Raw genomic sequence first — 21,599 nt, 5'->3', positions numbered from 1 at the left:
TTGGCGCCGTTTCCACTACCAACTTGGCACGGGGAGGAAATTCATAGAGACCTATGTCACAGGCAGTGAATCCAAAAATTTCAGCTACTCCTTAACAGCAGCTTACTCTCGCTGTTATAAATATGGTCTATAGACAGTCTAAGACTTGTTAGACTCTATTGCCTTCCCATAGATATTAATTTTTGTTTTCATACTCTATAGAAAGTCTGCAGACAAAACTTATTAAAAGTCTATGGTCATAAATGTATAGATTCTCTATAGACTGTTTACAGGATTAATATTGTTTATTGACTATTATCCAGGGATTTTATATAGAATGTCTATAGACATTGTACGCTGAAGTCTATGGAAAGTTTAAAGACTCTCTCAAAAATATTTGTAAGGACGGATATTCAGAAAGAAAGAGTTGGTTTCAACCAGCAGTACACAAAATACATTAATTATTCATTGATTCCTCCAAACTAATGGAGTCTACCAATGGTGTGGTCGCGCTCAAAACACAGCGTTCCCCACATGTGCCTACCACCTACACGAGATCCTCAATTCTTTGCGTATGTTTTTGCGTTCTGACTCCATTCATGTCTCGTCATCATCTTCTTTACTTCAAGAATAAAACATGATGTTGATATCGCCATCGCCTGCGGTATCATCGGTATCAACAATCTCCCGCACTATAAAACCGCAAGGATGAAGTCATGTTTCCTCTAAAGTGCAGGAAAATCATACACAAACAGGATGATGCTCAACACACATGGAATGGCTTATGCCAACTAGTAAAAAAACTCAGTAAAAGTGTGGATAAAAGATCAGGTGGGGCCAACATTGTTTTGAATCTATGTTTAAATGCAGAAAAGAAAGCAGCGAAACAGCAATGACGAGGCGAAGTTCTCATAAGTGGAAAAGTTATGATCACGCGGGCCGAGCTCAGGTCGCCTTTAAGGAGTTCAACATCTTTTTACTGCATACTTCCTTGCTTCGTTAGGGCAATCCTATAGTCTGCGAAGTTGCTTGCTTAACGCTTCTGACCCTAAGTTTGCCCTTGATTTCCCTTGTTTGTTGCGGATAGTCTCCTTGCGCAACATGCTGTCGAACCTCCAACCTCCTTTAACAAGAAGTCCTCTCCTTGTGTGGCGCTTGGCTATCGAGCCCAAGGACACAACAATGAGTCCCGGCCATGGCTGCCGAATTTCGAGACGAAACGCAAAAAATAGTAGATGATTTGTCATGGCTGAGCGCGTAATATCGTGGAGTAGCACTTAAGTTTTCAAGAGCTAAAGCATTTGACTTAAAGGACATTAACATAGACTTTCTACTCAAGTCCTTTACCTATTTACCATGAAGGCCTTCACCCTGAATGCCTTTTCCATAAGACTTTTACTCTAAAGGCCTTTGCGTAAAGACATGGATAAAGGCCGAAAGGCCTTCACCCTAGTTCAGGCCTGCCACATAGCATGCTACAGGTGAGTACGTCCGCCCGAAATCGAAAAATGCGCTTAGTAGTGCTCCTGCACTAAAACCACCCTGTACTGTGCGACGTCAGTGCACGGTCAAAAGCGCCAGGTAGTCAAAATTATTACGGAGCTGCCCAATACTTCTTTGACACCTGATCACCTATTTTCCACGGTAAGTTCTATATAACGTCTATACCAGTGTCCTTGTCCAGCAGTAGAAATTGTAGTGGCGCATACTACGTCAGTGTGGATGACGGAGTAGGGCCTTTTCGTGGGTTTAGAATGTTAAGTATCAACTCGAGACACGTACACAACTTGTGAGTCAATCGAATACGAAAACATTCTTCATATAGAAAGAAGTCCTGTGAACATTCTGGCTTTTCCCGGAACAAACAGAGTTTGTAAAATTTACATAAGCAGCAGTAGTTCTGACAAATCCGGATGCAGGGCTTCCTTCATCTGCCCCTCACCACAGCTGTTGAGATCATAAACGAGCCAGCATAGGCAGCGTAACGCGTAACTGAATTAGTGGGACTCAGAGGCATTTGCCACTTAACAAGCGCTGTATAAAGTTCATATTTTGTTGATGATAGTCATGTTCAGAGAAACACTTAATGCTGTGATAAATGATGCAATCACCTGCATACACACATATTTTAGATGAGAGATCATGAACCATATTATTAATGAGCACCACAAACAACAAGGACACTAAAACAAACCCTTGCGGGACTGGCGAAGTGCAGGAAACATAATCTGATTGTGAGCCATTCATTATATTGCACTGTAAGCCATCCTGTAGATAACATTTATCCAATTATTAGCAAAGGGAGAAGACCAAGGATACAAAATTTATGCAATCACAATACAAGAGGACCAGAAGAAAAAGGTTTTTGAAGTCTAGAGTTACCCACTTAATCTGTACATCAAGGTTAAATGAAATTAAAAAAAAATCTAATACACTCCTCTTCCCAGCAGATACGTTCTTCACTGTATACAGCCAATGATAGCTTCTACAGTGTTTGATCGCATTTATGTGCGACTGTTAAATGCGTTTCGGTGATTTGGGTCGAAGTGGTGAAATTTTTTATGCGGATTAAGTTGCAATATCTCAGATTCTCAAGGATCCCTTTTCTGCAGCTCACTTCTGCTCAGCTCGTTACGAAGTGAACTGGGAAAGCCACATTGTTCCCTAAAAAAGTAAACTACACGCTGAGTGCTAATTTTTAAGCTCGCGTTCTGAGGTTTGTGATGGTAGCGACTCTGCCATACACCTCAATGCGGAGAAGACAAAAAAATTCCTCACGTGCCTTGAATGCATCTGCGACCCCATGCTTAAGCTGATGATTTGCCTTGCACCAACCTTCGGGCACCGCCAGCAGAATGCATACGCCTAACACCGCTGTCGAAAACAGTGATCTCATCTTGACTTCGGAGGAACATTTACTGCAGTGAGCCTCACACCTCGCTTCATTTTAAGCAGCACCGCACGTGTACTTGTAGAAATGGCGTTGCATTTGTGAGGGAGGGGGGGGGGGCGAATGAACTCCGGATAATTGAATACTGGCCGTCCAATATAGTGTAGCTTATCCACTTGCTGATGAGAAAAAGGTATTTTTCGCGACTATGTTCTCTTTATTTGTTTTTGTTCTTCTAATGGCGCAAAAATTGCTCTATACCTACCGCTCTATTAAAAAGGGTACAGTACTGCCTTATTATCTGAAGATCGTTTATCACGGTTGAATAAGCACTTTTGTTCGTTGGTAGAGGAACACATGTTCAGAGGTCATGCACTGTGACGGCCGCTTGGCGGCTGAGCTCACAGTAATTGTTTCTGCGTCGTCGTATTAGGTGCACGTCCTCGCCGTGTGATACTGGTATTTTGGTTTTGATTTTGAGGAAAAGAAATGACGTAGCAACTGTCTCACATATCTCGGTGGACACTTGACCCACGCCGTGAGGGAAGGAATAATTGAGGGAGTGAAAGAAGAAAGGAAAGAAAATGTACCGCAGTGGAGGGCTCCTGAATAATTTCCACCACTTGGTGATATTTAATGTGCACTAACAGCGCACAGCACACGGGCGCCTTTTGCTTTTCGCTTCCATCGTGTAATATCATGAATGCTGTTTTTGATCAGCCTCCTATGAACAATGAGAACTTTTGTCACTGTTTTCTATGCTCTCTTTTGAGGCTTCTTGCTTCAGTACCTTGCATATATCCCTTCATTTGCAGTGTAAACAAATCGAAAAAGTGGCTCACCCCTCATGTAAAACCTCGCCCTCATGTAGTCTTAGAGGTATCGAAAATAAATTTTATAAATATATTTATTCCAGTATTTTGGCAGCAGTAGAATTTAGCACGACTTTGGGGTTTCAAAAAGTGATCAAAGAACAAATGTGCGCCGTTGTGTTCAGGGCGATAAATTTTTGATTCACTATGAATTAAAACGTGTAAACTGCATTATCTCTATGCAACGTTGAAAGAAATATATGAGCCGAGCTAGCTGGTATGCATAACCGTTCCTATTGTGTTATTTTGAGATGTTAAACAACGTTGCTTTATGCCGGGCATCGAGGATCAATTAGAGATCCAGTAATTACGTTAAGTTTTTGTATTCCTCTCTACAGTCAACGTGCAGACAGTTTCCGATCTCGCATGATTCTAAATTTGTGTGCAACAAACTAAAATCAGATTAAGGTACATCACTCACTGGAAAAAATTTGTGACCACAATGAAACAGTTGTGTACGAAGTGCCCTAAAGGGAAACTTCGATGGCTTTTACAGCAGTTTGTATTAATGACCGCATAGCAAAGCTTGAAGTTCACTGGCTTCAGAGACGCAGGCGATTTTAAAATTACGAAGTAGAACTCTTATAAAACAGGAAAAACACAAACCCGGAACTCGATATCAGTTCATGCTCAGATCGATGCATGGATGATGTCGCAGATGTCATTGAAAAAAAAAAAAACCAGTGGCAAGCGCGTTGAATCGTTTAAATACTAACAGAAAGGTCGGCTGAATTTATGAAATGGCTTTAAAGGGCTAATACCAGGGCCAAAATTTTTTTACGTTTGGAGCTGGTTATGACATGCAATTAATATTTGTGAGGGCGCAAACCCATGACTGTGCGGAAATCGCCTGCACTGAGGCCACGAAAACGGCAAACTTCGAAATCGTTTGGTCCTGGAATCGGGGTAGCACAAGGCAGGATGAAACAGGCCGCCACCGCCTGGAAGACGTTGAAGTAACGAGCGTTAGCTTTATTGGCCATGCGTAAAACGAAAGTCTTTCTGCATCCAGCTGTCCCAGTGAAGAAAACCCTGAGCGCTTCGGAAAATAACATACCTTTTACACCAAGTTGAGCAATCGGTGCCTAGCGCTATCTATCACGAAAATTACGATGCACGTCTGCCCGTTGTCGAGTTGCAGGCCCTTACTGTGTGTCCCAAATGGAATTCGCTTCGTTTTAGGGGTCAAGGTGGGCCTAGATTTCAGCTTGCGGGGCGGTATGGCAACAACTAAAATTAGTAATTGCACGTATACTTATTTTCCTTTTATTTAATTATTGTTTTATTTCTATACCTCAACCCATAGGATTTTATTTCAATACAAAATTCAGTGCACAACTGTCCCCGGATGGGTGCTCCTGGTTGTCGGTGTAGAGTATACATAGCGGAACGAATGTGGGCAGATATAGCGGTCCCGTAATGGGGCAGTATTGGAGTGAGTGAAGAATAATTTTTTTAAGTGAGGAGGGAAACGGACGGGAGGGCACAACCAATTTTAATGGCCGCCATCTCGTATTGGCGAAACCGAAACTATGGCACCATTTCGCCCCTGACGTCATACTCATAGTTACACCTGCATCCACCGTATTGAATCGTGATGTCATCATTGGCACGCGGCAGGTGGTTGTTTCTACAATCCTATTGTAGATGGCGCTAAATAACTCAATGCGAGATGTGCTGTTTTCCAGTTGCTGTCAGAGATCGCTCTGCGATCTCAGGGTCGTAGTAGACCCCATGAAAACTCGAAACGTGATGAGTAAGAGCTAACGCTCTCAAGAAAAAGCGCGGTTTAACTACTTCTGAAGCTGGTAAGTGAGCGAAAGCTGTAGTGTATCGGTCATGTAGACGCGGCTTGGCGTCTGTTGCGTTTAGTGCGGTCCGCACACTAGATAGGCAGCGCGCCCACCCTGGCACCCTTGCAGGTGGCAGTTAAATTAATGGTTCATTGCGAGAGCTTGGTCACCCAGTGAACGCTGCGGCCCATTCTTTGCCCTCTACCGGCGAATCGAAAGGTCAAAGGTCAAGTAGTGCGACAACATGGTGGACCACATATGGTAAGGCTAACAGCCACTTTTGCCATCTGGCCCACTTGAAGGTCAACCAGCTACGCATGGCGAATTCAGCTTTACGTAGCGTAGTGAAGCTTGTGCTTCAAAATTGCGGTCTCCTCCGAGTAACCATGAGAAAAAATTAGGTAGTGGCTTAGCTCTGGTTAAGCCTGGATATACAAGCGAAAACCTTCAGTTATGCTTGGTTTTACTTCATTGTTATGCTTCGTAGCTTAGCTGGTATTGTATACATTGTTTATCTATAGGCGTAGACTTGGCTACTCAATGGCATATGTTTACTAGTTAGACACAGAAGCCACAGTATTAAACTTCTTTATTTATTATTGTTGGACACATTGTCTATCTCTACAGCCATAAAGACTGCCCGGTTCCACTCAACTCGACAGATGATAAACTTAACGTCTCACGCATACTGTCACTTTCCGGCATCAAATCTCGCAAGTGTCACAATCACACATCACGAATATGGCCGAATGAGTTGTTCACAAAGTCTGTCGTAAACACCCTAGTCGCACTCGCACTCTCACTAAGTCGTACCACGTGGTCGTTGTAACGGCGAGTCTTGGTATTTTCCTCATCTGACTCTCTTGTTTCCTCTTCCTCACTCGCTTGGCTGTTGCTGGCTGAAGATGCGGCCAAGACACGCTTTTCGGCTTCTTTCCGACGTAGTTTAGCAAGGCGTATTTCCCGTTGTTCAGGTGTTTGGCCTGCACGTTCAGCTTTGGCTTTATCATGTTTTCGCTGTTGTGCAGCCAACTCCCAAGCTAGTACTTCAGGATCGGACGAATTTATTTTCTGAGCTTTTCTGCGTAGTCTAGCAGCAGCCGCACTCTCCTCCCCTTCCATGTCGTGTGCGCACGCCTATTCTCTGGCAAGCGCATTATATAGCCTTCTTGCGCATGCACATGACGCACATGTGCAGTAGCGCGCGGCTGCGCCGAAAGGTCAGACGACGGAGTCGGCGACGGCTGCGACAGCGGCGAGGAGCGACCACCAGCGCGGCGCGTGACGTCACTCGTTTTCGCGCATTCGCATAACTCACCAGTTCGGCTCACGCGAAGCTCGGCTCTGACCCGCGTATTGAAGCTTTTCTCTTAAAAAATGGAGAGATCTAAACCTGAGAGCGGTAGCCTACCATGTAGCACGATCACGACTGCAGACATGCGGCTACAAAGGAAAGTTGTACAGTCTTGTATTAAATTTACGGTTGAGTGATTCATGAACAATTTATTGACGGCAGTTAAATTATTGTGAATAGTGAATCAGACAGCCGGGAGCCCTTGAACCTCCTTATTCTCCGCGCTCCAGGCCACAGAAGAAAAGAAAAATTATTCCTGGTCGAAGGCAGCCGCAACGTCAATTAAGCAACTAAAAGGGCTAGAGATGCCGCTGCGGCGCTGAGAAAGTCAGTGTAGGATCGGAAACAACTCGCAACTGAAGTGCAGCCAATCCATGGTGTTTACAACATTCCCACACGAGGAGAAGAATTCGAAGCAAGCCTTCACTTGTAGCCATATGGCCGCCTTTGTGGCGTACGAATGATAAAATGCTATGAATTCATTGCTCCTCTAATATCCCCTTTGTTTACGCTCCACTCGACGTTAGATGAGAATGTGACGTTCTTTAATGGGTACTAGAGCGGCCAGCGTGGTAATCTTACAAGCGTACCAACAAAAATGAGTTTGATGATGTACACTCGGAACTAACCGAATCCTCGCGCACATACGTAGACATAGACAAATATCACCCGCCTAATATAACACCCACAGCCTTAAGAAGTGCAATGGCAACGTTTCCATCCCGTTTGCTTTTTTCAGAAACACGGTACATTGAAAACATTAAGGTTTTGTTGTGATCGGCCACTGATTCGACGGGATCCGGAGATCATGGTGGGATAGAAAATGTAACACCTGATAATGGCAGACTCAAGCCCTGTAAAAGTTCATATGGTAATTTATAATTTTATTAAGGATTAAAAATTGCATGAAGAAACATGACGTTGACAGAAACTTGTACATTAATACTTTCTCCCAAAACCTGGCCACTTAAAACACGACTTAAGCATTGTTTAAGGGACAGCCGTATGAATTTTATCGACCACATTTATATTGCGGCAGTTTAAGCCTACTTGCCAAAGTAAGCGCATAGGCGGCATCAAAATTAATTATAAACAAGCAGAAAAAATTTTAAAATTGAATTTTTGGTATGGCAGCGATTTTTTACCAGTGGCAGTGGGGTCTGCATATCGTGACTACCCCGCCACCTACAAAAAGGCGTTGGGAATCCATACTTCCTGTAATGAGGGCGACAACGACTAAATTGCCACCTTTCTATTTTAGGTAGAGTTTTTAAGCATTAGCCAGGTCTTATATGAAGCTGAACCGGTTATATCATTCGAGATATGGGCAACCATCTTCGCCCCACACAAGGTTCAGACATGCCTATATCTAGCTTTGAACTTCGTTTATGGCAAGGCTGAGAATGCATGTTTTTTGAAAGCGTTTCCAGACATTATAGCTGTTATAAAACGTACACACATAGCCTTTGCTTGTTACCATAAGCTGGAACAAAACGTCCTTTAAAGAGATATATTCTCCAGCAACCCTAAGCGTGCACCGTAAAATGCTTTGCTTGGTTAAACCGCTCTGTTTTTCTCACTGGAATTTGACGCGGATATGACGCACGTCAGTCTTGCTATTTCAGTACCAAGCTTGGTTGATTTACTTTCTTAATTTCATCAAAATTAAGTATAAATACGCGTCATCTCCAGCATTAGCGACCCATAACGAGCAGCTATCGCAAAGTGAGTGTCTAACGTCGCGACAGCCTGTTCAGCGTTCTTAACGGCCATTCCCCGCATTTACCCGTTGTGGGATGGCTTGTCTGTCTCAAGCTTGCTTTGCTTCACCGAGGGCTGGGCAGGTGAGCAGTGTGCCCACCGTGTCAGACACTAGCTCCATTAATCGTTAGAGGCTGTACGGGAAGAGAAACCTAGATCGCAACCCAACTCCAGCAACTCAAGTCCCACCGATGCCAGCACCTGGCATAGAATGTCAGTGGCGCATCGCTTGACCACTGCACCACTGCACAAGGAGTTGTAGGTATATTCGTATTCCGCATATATGCACATAAGCCCATAAGCGCTCTCCGAACAAATGAAACCCGTGACTACTGGATCTGAACACCGGAACCGAGTTGAATACCGAACTCTTAGCGCGCCTAATTCGCATTTGGCCTAACTACGTAAAGCGACCATCGTGTTTTTTCTTCACTCGCGAACTGTTTACTTTCGACGTGGCTGTGTTTTTGGCTGCTTCTGGTCTTCTACTTCTGGTTGGCGGCCGCTGAGTGGATAGCCGTTCGGCTGGTATGCTGAAGGTAGCGTGTTCAAATCCCTCCCGTTGTCGGCGCGTTTTCATAGAGGCGAAATACGAAAGTCATCGGCGTGCTGTGCTTTTCTAGAGGACGTTGAAGAATCCCAGATTGCAGTCATTAATGTGGAGCCCTCTATATACGGAGTCTCCCTCTTCCATCTTTCCCTCCCTCCTTGATGCGGTCGCTCGCGGTGCTATTGAGGCGTTAATCGAAAGTGAATTGTTGCTGCGGCTTTTATTCATTCACAACGAAGTTATTCTCTAAACCCGGAGAACAAAGCTAGAGTCGCAAGCGCTGCGAAAGTGCTCCGGCGAGGGAGCATTACGGTAGGCGAACAAGTTTTGCGGCCATTTCACTAGCGGTTAAATAGCTTTACTAACGTTGTCCTACTGATCGGACTCAGTTTTCACGTCGTACTGGACGCCTGTTATTATGTTCAGCAACTTTCAATAGGAACTCTGGCTCATTGCATTGAAAAAATGTTTTGTAGTCGTAGCTGCACGCTCTAGGCCTGTAAGAATTTTGACGATTGTCCCATCCTAACCACTTCTGCTTATTTATGCATTACCCGCGTTTGTTTCGTAAATTCACACGCTGCTCTGAAACCTACTGATCACCGTGGAATTGCTCCACAGTGGTTTGACCAGGTATACGAGGTTGAAGAAAACTTGCCTTAAAGGCGTCCACAGTGTCATGCTTTAGCTCGTGTTTTGCTTTGCAAGAGGCCAGCTGAGGAGATAGCAGCCCGATGCAGACAGTGGCTAGGCAAGCTGCAAGAAACCTGGCCATTTTAGCGCACAGCCACTGGCTTAGTGCAGGTTCTCTATCTTTCGTGTCTGCAATAGGACAGGGTACAGCATGCGCCTCTCAGCTTTATATGCTTCCACGATAATGGAACACTAGATGGATGGTACCACTGATTTCCTATTCGGTTTTTGCAGTTGTATTCATACTTCAACTCGTTCGTAATTCTTCTTGTGAAACTTGATTTGTGAAGCAGCCATGAGTATAAAAAACCGGAGCCTGCACATCTGCCACAGAGAGATGAGGCAGGTTCATGAAGTAAATCTTCCCGTCATGTAATTGTCTCCTCTCCCAGTCTGCTGTGTTCATAACAGACCTGCCTGGTCGGTGTCAAGGAGGTCTCCGATCCAATCGTCGTCACTGTCAGCCCAGTTGCCCAGACGGCCGCATAACTGCCACTCTTGTACATTTCCAATTAACTCTGTCCTACGCGAGATGCGGCCACGTTAACTTCGCGATGTTCGCTGTCTCATCTATGTGCATATCTCCCATCTACCCCCTGCTGCGTTAGATTTCTCTTGGGGCCCTTCCATTGCCCAAACCGTCCATCAATTATCAGGTGTATGTTTTACATATCCAGAACATACCAATTTTCAATTGATATCAGCTAACTCCCATTCGCTCCCTAACCCATTAAGCTCTCTTCTAGTTTCTTAACATCATAGTTATCTTCTTCTTTTCGAAAGTGCGGTGAGCTGTCCTCAAGTTAATTTAAAGGCTCTTTTGAGCCTTCCAGTTTCTGCCCCTTGCGTACGTGCTGAAAAAGTGAAACTATTATATATTAGACTTTTCAGGAATGATGTTAATTTGCTATACACGACCGGGAAGTACTTGTGAAATGAACTGCATCTCAATGCTAACATCATAGTTTTTTTTTTCACGCCAGTTCATAATGTGTGGCATCTACCTGCCTTTATACTTGTTTTTTAGATCATATTTCTCCCGTGCTATCGTAAACATTTTGGTTCCTTTACCGGAGAGGTCAAGAATGGTTACTTATCTTCATCTCAATTCTCCGTTCCACCTTTCTGCTTGGAATATTTAAGCCATCGACGACATCCTGCAATTCCTCTCCTGTGGCAATTCCTTAGTGGTAATGTCCTGCTACGATTGTTTAGTTCTCCCCATCTAAATTCTTTGTTCCTCCGGTGTGCTTTGAAATTTTAAGTCATCCACAGCATCCCGGAGTGCTGTCTTGAGTTACTTATCCGGTGAATGTCGTCAAAAGATTGTGGATTACGAAAATGTTTTATTAACTTTTACTTCGAGTTGTTTCCAACGCAGTCCTCTAGATACCACAGGTAAACAGGCGGTGAATAGAAGAGGAATGACTGTGCCTGCTTGCTTTACTGTTTTACCGATTTGTACTTTATCGCATTGCGATGGAGGACTTGTTTTACTGCAGGGCCTCTAGGTGGGTTCAGTAAACTCAACATAGGTTTCTTCTACATCGAGGCCACGCAATGCTGAAATGACTGCTTCAAAACTTCCTGCCTAACTACATAGAAATATACCAAGAGCGATGGCCGAAGCCATTGTTGATACGTTTCATTGGTTTTGTTCTCATTTTTTCTTAGGCGGCTTCGCTGCCAGAGAATTGACTATCCATGCCACTAATTTTAGCTGTGTCATAATGTCCGCTCACATTTCAATACCGGCTCGTCGTGGTGGGCGCGTGAACAGATATATCCAAAAGAGCTATTTTCAAGTGAGTGAAATGATTGGGACGGAAAGTATGCAGGACACTCTGTCAAGCTGGATGCTATTTTTTAATCTCTGCAGGAGCAAATTTAGTCATTGAATTAATCTAGACTTGCGCGCAGATTTCCTTGCCATCTGGAATCTGCCATCAATCCTCTCCGAATGCACACCGATTTCAGAAGCTTCTGATGCTGCTTAGTTTAAGCGAATAGTTGCCATTATGGCAGCTGTTGCTTAACCTAACAGCGCAGCACATTTTGTCAGAATTTTGAGCTTATAAAGAAGAGCATAGGAACACAGCTAGTGCCATACAGAGACCTTCACAAAGTTGACACTGTCAATGAATTGTGTTCTACAACCCTTTGCCTGTCTTTCGCAGCAGCGCTACGCGCGGTCCTTTTTATTCGCCTATCTGAAGGACATTTCACTAATCGATGAACTTCAAAAGCTTCTTCTATCGCACTTATTTGTTTGCGAGACACTAAATATTTTGTCTGCTTAACTGCACAACATGGCTTTCGTGTCTGAGTACAAAAACAACTTACGTTCTCTTCCGAAATGTATTTACCCCGATTCATTGAAGAGATATTATTCTACTTATATGTCTGTTACTTATAAAATCATTTCTCCACCCTTCTGTCGCAGCCTTTCTCTCACAGAATGAATGCGGAACACCAAGTACCATGTTCGCGCTTTTGAAATTCCAGCAGAGATCTATGTTTTTAATTAAAGGGCCTCTCTCTCTCTCTTCGTTAACACTTCTAATTAGAATTTTATTGCAAAGCTATCACAATGATGAACTTTTTTCGGGGCAGAAGGTGTTAGTGAAGTAACTTATATATAGTGTTCTCTTGATTGAAGGGATGGTCGTTGCTAAAAGCAAGGTGTCGCTGAGGCGTATGCGCTGTCGACATAATGCCATTTAAGGTCATGCGATCCGCGTGAACCAAAAGAAGAACAACATGTAGATGTATGATTAATACGGTGTTCGCACCTTTGTCTAGAGAAAGAAAAGCTCTGGAACTAGCTTGTTTTCCAGACTCAATTTGCAGAGGAGAGTCCCATAAGAAACTTGCTCTGAATTAAATTATTTTCCGCATTGGTTCAGAAAGGATTAGGATAGGGTGCATTGCCTGTTTACTGTAAGGTCGAAATTTTTCTTCCTGTCGTAAAAGCTGGTTCAAGAATGCCAGGGGGTCACAATTTGCCCGGAGCTCTTCAGTGGCAAAAATCATAGTTCAGTCTCAGAACATTGAACCACAGTGACCAGTGGGGTAGTAAAACAGTGACAGTAAATAAGCCAGTAACAATAGGCCCGGTATTTATGAGTCCCGTTTAGGATCGCTTCCAAAGTGTGCGGTGCAATGTCAGTGCACGTTAAATATCCCCAGGTGGTCGAAATTATTCCGGAGCCCTCCACTACGGTACCTCTTTCTTCCTTTCTTCTTTCACTCCCTACTTTATTCTTTCCCTTACGGCGCGGTTCAGGTGTCCAACGATATATGAGACAGATACTGCGCAATTTCCTCTGCCCCAAAACCAATTATTATTATTATTATCGTTGTGCGAAATTTTCCATACACTTATCACAATGCTAAATTGGTCATATAACGTGCCTGCAAACTATTACGGCTGTTCTTGGTTTCCTAAAAGGGCACGCAGTGCCCAACTTTTACAGAAGTATTTGTATAATCCAATGTGTACCTTTTTCGCAAAAATCGTCGGCAGCCAGAAAATGACGTCTGCAATAAAAATCTGCCCACAATTTTCTGGCGAGAGCGCCGTCCTTCAGACGGTCGCTACCCTGAGAAAAAAAGATATATCATACGCGGCACTTCACGGAACGTCTACAAGAATGGCGCTGCGAACGCAAGGGCAAGCCGCGACCAGATTTTTGGTCTCTCCATGTTTCGAACCTACACCTCTTCAAGGCGGAACCGGAAGCGTGTTGAATGTTTAGCCTCGGTGCACTTTAGCTAAAACTGAGTTGATACTAAAAAAAAACTGAGCAGAGTTGAAGGACTTAGTGTCAGGATATTTTGGGCGGTTCGACAGTTGTTTGGCGGCGCCGAGATTTTCTTTACTCGGGCCAGCCTGTCCACTTCTTCACTCTACCTAAGTTTGGAGGGGTTGGAGCGACAAACTTGTCCACCCCGCGCAAAAGATGACGTTAGGACTGCTGACCTGTCGTAGGTTTTGACCGGAGGCATGAGGAGTGGACAGATTCAGTAACAGACACTTTTACTAGGACGGAAAAACAAAATATTACAACATCAAGCTTAACAAAGTACCGACGGTTGGTCAGGCGCGAGGCAATCAACAAGAAGCATTTCCGATCCCAACACACGCGTTAGTATGAGGTGGGAACGCAAAGGTAATAACTATACCACAATGCTACGCGAGAACAAAATGCTGTACAAGAGATTAAGACAAGAAACAGCGAGCGATCAGACAAAGAAAAGATTTCAAGACAGTGGGGAGAAACGGTGGTTTACATGCGGAGTGGAAAGGTCCGGTCGCAGGGAGTGCCGGGCTGCGGATCTTTGTTGCGGGGCTGATGGGGTGTCGCGCATACGGGCGATCTTGGGCCTCGCGTCTTCGGGGCCGCCGTCACCACACTCTACGCGTCAGACCCCCGCCTAGGGTCACTTGCCGACCACTTCCCTGGGTGAGCCCGCGCGCGTCCGGGCGTACCGATTTCTCCAGGCGACATGCTCGACTCGCGATTTTCTTTCCACCGCTTTCTCTTGGAAAAAAAAACAAAAAGTTTTTTCAGGCACCGCGTACATACGAGACGCAGGTGTTGCAAAGAAAAAAAAACACGAATAAAAGGTAAAGGAACACAAGAGAGAGAGCTCCGATGTTAACGAGGATTATCCACGAAGGTCGCGAAGGGTGCCGTGGCACTCAACCCACAGTTCCCCGTTCAAACCAGGTACAAGCATTCGTGTCCTGGCGACCATACGAGGATGGAGCGGAATGACCTTGAATCACCCTTCAGCATCGCGAAGGGTTAACATTCCACGCGGGAGGTCAAAATTGTCGCCGTCGCACCACTGCATGTTTCTGAAAAGCAGAGGCGTCTTGGCTACCTCGGTCGCAAAAGTGAAAGGACAGGGCAGGCACGAACTTTGTGACACTTAGAGCCTCAACTAGTGCCACATTTTAAACACGTTTACTTATTGTAGGAAGGTCTGAGAGTGCCCGGTCTATTACGTGCGAGTAATGATTATTTTCCTTGGTTAATAGCTCGGCAATTATAAAATTGGTATCTGCGGCTTTAACATTACTCTTGCTAAGGAATGTCCCTCCGCATAGGAAGTTCAATAAATCTGATGACTTGACCGCACGCACCACGAGTGAAAATACCGTGGTATGTTTTCACAAGAAATGTTCAACAGTTTCTAAACATAGGTTTTTTGTGTGAGAAGATCGCTTTTTTTTTTTGCAAAGCACTGTCGTCGCTGCAGTTAATCAGAAAAGAGCTATGACGTGCTACCTAGAAGGCAGGTTAACTTATACTGAATGCTTAACTTTTTAACTATTACTGTCAGTGTCCTTATTTACTGGTCGAGCATAGCCCAGCGTAAGTAATATTCATACCGGTTTCTACAATTTCCAAACCGCAGTTATGCTCGACGCTGTGGTTTAACAAATTCTGGCCGCACCGCTACAAAATGCACTCTTTTCCTAACGTTTTCCGGCGAAGCAGACACTGCAGTGCACGTAACTCGTCTAATAACTAAAATCTGTTGGACCACAGCACCGAGTGTAAAAAGCTGTAAAAAATAATATGGGCATTACTTACTATGGGCTGCACCCTTCCAATATATAAGGAGACGTACTGTAATACTTAAAAAGATAACTATTTAATATTGGTTAATTATACAGCCCCTAAGTTAATATGGCTTGGCTATATTCTGATGGACTGCACCGTGGACAATACTGTGCCCAAAAAGCGCTCTTATAACTCAAATAACCTATTTTTTAAATTGCACAGCATCTTTGGTGAAACACTCAGTATATGAAAATGCGGTATTAGCTGCGCAGCAGATGAGTATACGGCGAACTAAGAGCGGCAGCATAAACACAGGCATACTGCGTGACTATTGCTGGTGCACGCCGTTTCTCAACAAAGGTTGCGCTATTGCCGTGTTGTCTTTTTAAACTCAAGTTTTTTCCAATGCATCGTTAGTATTTAAAAAAAAAGCGAAGTTTCATGCATCGGCACAGGTGCACACCACTGCTTTTCTTTCGTTTCAGTAACCAATTATTTTCCTCCTTCAATAACCTCTGCAACATCCTGGGGATGAACACTAGTTCAGCATCTTCTTATAAACAACTGTCTTTTCATAAAAATCAATTACTGAGCTGCAGGAAATGAATGTGAAAATATCTTAAGTGTTCTTAGCCATTAGCCTGAGGCTGAATGTCGGAATCTGACTCGTGTGGGGGTGAAAACTTCGCTGCTGACACTGATGTCAGCATCCTGGCCATGCTTTTGTCAGGACAGCTCTCCGCGAGAATCTTTGTCGTAGGCCTTTACTCCCTCGTCCCAGATGTCTTGAAACTGCTGCAAGCAGCTTTGATGGAGGTTGCCTATTACTTTACTTCTGACCCACAGTACACATTCTGGGGATGCAACAGGAATTCACATAATGTTAGCGTAGCGAAGTGGCTGCATTAGAGAAAGAATTTCGAGGTAGCGAATACAAATTAGTGGGCTTATATAAAACCGCGTCGGCAATATAAGTAGTTCGCAACAGAGAAGTGCTTCTAGTCCAATAAAGACATGCGGTGGGCGCATGCTGCTTTTTTTTTTAACAATTAGTACTGCCAACAAGTATGAGAATGGCCGCTGTCATCGACGGGTGCCATTTATGAGAAGCCGTTTAAAGTAGAGCACGATGAGATCATATAGAAAGCAAGCTGTGAGAAATTTATATATTTTGGGCACATATGCTTGAGAAAACCCACGAAATGTTTTTATCTTCATTGCGTGCTTGCGCCAATTTCCGGCTTTGCTCCAAACATATGAGGAAGCTCATGGCTCACCTTGACGCTCTTCGAAAGGGAACTCCTCAAGAGCGCAGTTCATGTAGTCCGTGTAGATGACATGAAAATTTAGCCTGTGGTCGTAGGCTGTAAATATTTATAAAATAAGATTACACCTGACCTTTTTTATGTGAATGGGCCAAAGCGGCGGTGGGTGCCAAGAGCCATGCCGAAGTGATAGGCACCGAATTTATTTTGCCTACTCCGAAGAACTGCTTTCTGGAGATTCCAGTAAACTCTTAATCCGTGAGGTTTCATTAGATCGGGGTTTATGATAGCTCATGGTGCCAGTGCTCTTTGTAAAAAATATAGAGAATGTGGCGAATTGTGAGAATTGGTACTGTCATTGTCTCATTGACAGTCAACTTCAAAGCGGTGGCCATGCTACTGACTCCGAATGGCAGTTTTTTAGACCTTCATATGGTCTGCATCACATTCAAAGGACTTTTTCGGAGTGTAGTAAGCCGAAAGCCGTTCTGGTTTAGGAATGATGCAAAAATACAGTGCTTAAAAATGATGGCGAACACGTCTTAATCATTTCAAATGTATGCAAAAACATTTTATTTTAAAGTGTTTCTGTTACCTCTTACTTTTACAAAATGATGAAACTAACAAAATGTATGCATTTTACGCCCAGCGAAAAAAAAGTTCTTAATATAGGGCAAGAGTATCAGGGGCAAAAAAGGACTAGAAATATACTTAACAATTTCGAGAAACGCTCTATTTGAACCCGATTTTAGGATTATGAAATAGGACGCAACTTTTCCACCCAAAAATGAGAAAAACTACAGTTGAATACAAAAAGCAGTATATACTCATCTTCAATCTAATTTTCATAAATCAAATTGGGTACTGACGTCTGGGGCGTAGTGCAGAGTTCCTATGAAGTTTTCCATAATAGTGTTTGGAGAAATATAGAACAAAGATAGTTTGTTATTTTACCTGAATGTGTTATTAGCTTATTGGTGTGATCGTAAAAAATGATATATTGGAGACCTTTATCATTATAAATAGGTTATAATTATAAAGACAAAAGCTGGCTGTGGTGGGCAATTTTACAACTGCAAATATAGATTAAAAATAATTTGTGCGCAGAGAGCAGTATCAAATTCAACTTGCGGTTCAGCATTCAATGCTCTAGTTGTTACCATGGCTCTTAATAGGATTATAGCCAGTATTTTCAAGAGAACCACAACAGAGCACAGCCTAGAACAGCTAGTACATATATTCTACACGTTGGCTAAATAATTGAGAACGCGTGGGTTTCCTGAAATTTACGTCACAAATAACAGAGAAACAACGAAAACGCAGACTGAACGTCCTGGTTCACCTCAGTTATTAGGATTTAAATTTTAATGTCTGAAAAGTTATTTACTTTTGGATTAGAATAAGACTTCAGTATCCATGCTTGGCAATTTACTTCTTCATCACAGAAAATATGCTAGAGGTACAATATAATAAAGACAATAGAGGTTACTGCTTAATCGAATCATGAGAACTTGTGCTAAATAGGCATTTTCGACTTCCAGAAAAATATTCGCACAGACTCGTCGAAAGATCTCTCTTAATATTATATATCTCACAACTGCTTATCTTATCTTGGTCTTTTTTTTGGTGACGCGTTCAGCTCTGATGTAATGATTAAAGGCGACGCATGTACAGTTAAATTATTGAGTCTGATGTCAGTTGGCAAGCTCCTTGCAGTATAACCAGCATTTTCGATGACATTATTCATTATTCAAGAAAGCTGGTTTATCACACTTGTGTTTCCGTGCAATCCTTCATTTTCTAGTCAAACATAATAACTTGTTTTGGGCAAAACTGATTAAATCATATACAGAGTTGTCTTCGTTAATAGTGAACTCAGTTGTATCAGGCGTCAGTCCAGGTTTTACGCGATATGTAATATTCCTCCTTTGACACGTACCAAAAACCTGTCTTTAAATAGGCGCCACCTCCTGGCTGATAGAATAAATTTGCCTAATGCTCACTTTAATGCGAACAATACGTCCGGAGGGAAGAATTTATGAAAATATGTGCCTCTCAATCTGCATTGACTATCATAAATTATCGGGGAACAGGGCCGCTTTCAGCTAAAGTTTATGCGATTATTGGAAATATTTGTTCCTGAAAGGAAGTGGACATGCCGCGCAGTAGATATATTTAAAGATATTTTGTTTTGAAACACCGACTGCTTTGTGGAGTCTCGGGGCTCACACTCAGTTCAAGGTACAAGAAGGTCGAGGTTCACGAACGGTGCATAATGTACTGTGTCAAAACGGGCGCGATTATTTGTAACATACACGAATCTATGTGACAAAAATAAGCATTCATTTTTACAAGACAAAGCTTCCAGTTAACTGCGCATCGTGAGGCGGACTATGCTAAGGTTAAGTTGAACGTTACCTTTTATGACCTTTAGGAAATGTACTTATTTATTAAAAAATTAACGTATATAATTATGGAAGCTTTGAAAAGACAAAATAGCACCTGCAATCATGTTAAGAGTGAAAATCACAGTTCTCATTAACTTTAATCTTTTATTCTTCGACATGTTTTGTTTCGTTTCAGTCTGACGCAATATGACAGCTTGCCAACGGAACAAATTTTGCATGCATGTGCTCGTTAATAACACAGACACGTTGATAATTTAAAATTGTGCTTTAGTTGCTCACAAAATCAAAACTCGAATTATTCAGTGCTGCAAAAAAACCAAGAGGAGCTTGAAATGAAGCATGCGCCATATGTCCCCTCAGGCCCTTGACAGAAAGAATATAGGTTGCGCTCTGTGGCTTCTCTTTCAATTCAGTTCTTCCCGCTGTCACACAGTCCAGGTCTCCATCATGGTCTATGTCGTATAATGCGACAGCATGCGGAAAAATCTCTAAATCCTGCAACGTAAGAGCGCGAGAGAATACACTGCTGTCTGACAAACACTGCAATCTTTGTCAAGCTGCCATGTCTCGAAGATTGCCCACACATGTACCTCACCCATTTCATTGCATCATTTCATGGTACCCATTACATTACATCATTTTATGGCATTAAAAGGCAGTGTCTAAATGAAGAGAAAAAGACCCTGAAGGCACATCTGCCGGCATAGATGTAATAAAAGTGGAATAAAAAGCATATAATTTATGAAAAAGCACTCTTGCTAGATAAGTTTCCCGCAGTTTTTGTGCCACCTAGGCACGTCCTGCTGGTAGTTATTCGACATTCGAAAAAAAGCAGGACTAAACTACGGTCATCCCGGTATACTGCAGGCCGCTCATTACCAGAAAATGGATAAAGTAATTGTGGTCATGAATATAAGTAAAGCTCCAAAAGAGACTAATTGTTTTTTATGTCTAACTTGACTTGATTATAAAAACTTAAAAACAGAGGTGAGAGACTCAGAAGTACCAGCGCGAGCACAACTATGCTGGTACAAGGTAGTACTGCAGCTTTCTGAGAAATTTGAAATCTGAAAAAAGAAACAAAATATTCATGATAGCGGCAGTCGGTCGAGCTAAGAAAAATGGGCAGCCCATGCCAAGGTAAAGACGTATAGAAAAGCAACTAAAAAAAAATTGTCGGTGGTTTAGCTCTGCTTAAACCTGGAGTGACGCGATAGCTACAACTGGCTGAGTGGAACTTGGTCTCGTGACCAACAACGTGACGAACCACGTGATCAGTCACGACGCCGCGCCACCGGCAGCTGCTCCGCACCACGTGACCAACCAAGTGACAGCGTGGCGGCGAAGCCACAGGGTGGCTCGCAGACGCACAGGGTGGCGCGCCGCCACTCTGAAGGCTCAAAATGCTACCGTAATGTAGCTATCGCTGCAAAGAAAAAAAAACGGTGTTAATCCAGGGTGTTTACGGACGTCCCCAACTCAGGAGTAAATTGGAAAACATCGTACTTATGTGCTTGTATAGCTGCGCTTCAGTGGAGAGGTGAGTAAATTGTAACAATTAAAGGTTTTCTTAATAAAGATTTACACCACTTTAAAGTATGCTCGTTAAAAGTGGAAATTAAACTTTTAAACGCTATTTTGCAGGGCCAAGAGTAATGCAGCGGAAATTTATAGCGGGAAGCTCATTCCATTTGACTAACAGGCAATGAAAACCTGGTCCAATATATCACATGCCGCTTACCCTACGGATATGATGAGCGATTAGTGCTAGCGGTCAGATGCATGATGCAGTAAATAAGACACAAATGGATAGCAAGTTCAGAGATAGTTAATATATGTTTGCACAGGGTTATTATCGCTGCTTCGTGATGCTACAAATGTAAAATACGGAGTCAAACCCAAACCAATGCATGTGTTGCGCGATGTGGTAGGTGGTTGGGGGGGGGGGGGGGATGGTAAAATTCTCCGTAGTTAGGTCAACAACGAAATCTGCTTCATTATATCTACATCGCAGTCGTCCAGGCAAACCGTAGAGTGCAGTAGTTTATAGGGGTACTGTGACGGACCTGTCCTGCCGGGCACAGTTCTCGGTGTTCCCTCTAGCTGCACGCTTCTGTTCACTTCATGAGACCAAACTTCATATTCATATCCGTCATCGCGCTTTTGCAATGCTTCCCGGGCACGGACTTCAGGATCGTGTAGAGCGCGGCCTTGATGGCAGCGTCTAGAACCCGTTCTCTCTCTGTCCGACCAGGTGGACTTTTGCTTTATCTGGCATTCTGCGTAAGTACAGCGTTCCCAGCATGGCACAGTTGTGATGTGAAACTTGCTGCATACGACAAAAGCACCTACAGTCCGTTTATCGCATAGACGCGTGCTGGAAAAACACTGATTCTAAAAAGCTGCGAAAGCTACAGTTGTCGTCTTGTGAACGCCTCGAATAAAATAAAATATTCTG

The 21,599-nt window shown here is 43.3% G+C and overlaps 1 protein-coding gene across 3 annotated transcripts in view; it reads right to left on the bottom strand.

Moving 5' to 3' along the window:
- LOC144125557 (uncharacterized) overlaps nucleotides 1-21,599 on the bottom strand; it is a 38,081-nt gene that overhangs the window by 4,607 nt on the left and 11,875 nt on the right. The window contains exon 1 of one of the 3 annotated variants that reach the window (XM_077659042.1): nucleotides 9,858-10,051. The exons of 1 other annotated variant lie outside the window; for it this stretch is intronic. In XM_077659042.1, coding sequence (XP_077515168.1) covers nucleotides 9,858-9,974 — 117 coding nt within the window. In that variant the 5' untranslated portion in view covers nucleotides 9,975-10,051. Of the gene's footprint in view, nucleotides 1-2,761; nucleotides 2,906-9,857; nucleotides 10,052-21,599 lie in introns of those variants that run through there. One more of the 3 variants, XM_077659043.1, reaches the window with a different exon arrangement.

Source organism: Amblyomma americanum, chromosome 3 (assembly GCF_052857255.1).
Source record: "Amblyomma americanum isolate KBUSLIRL-KWMA chromosome 3, ASM5285725v1, whole genome shotgun sequence".
NCBI lineage: Eukaryota > Metazoa > Arthropoda > Arachnida > Ixodida > Ixodidae > Amblyomma > Amblyomma americanum.
The sequence above is the reverse complement of the archived record's forward strand: the minus strand, read 5'-3'. Positions and strand labels throughout refer to the sequence as shown.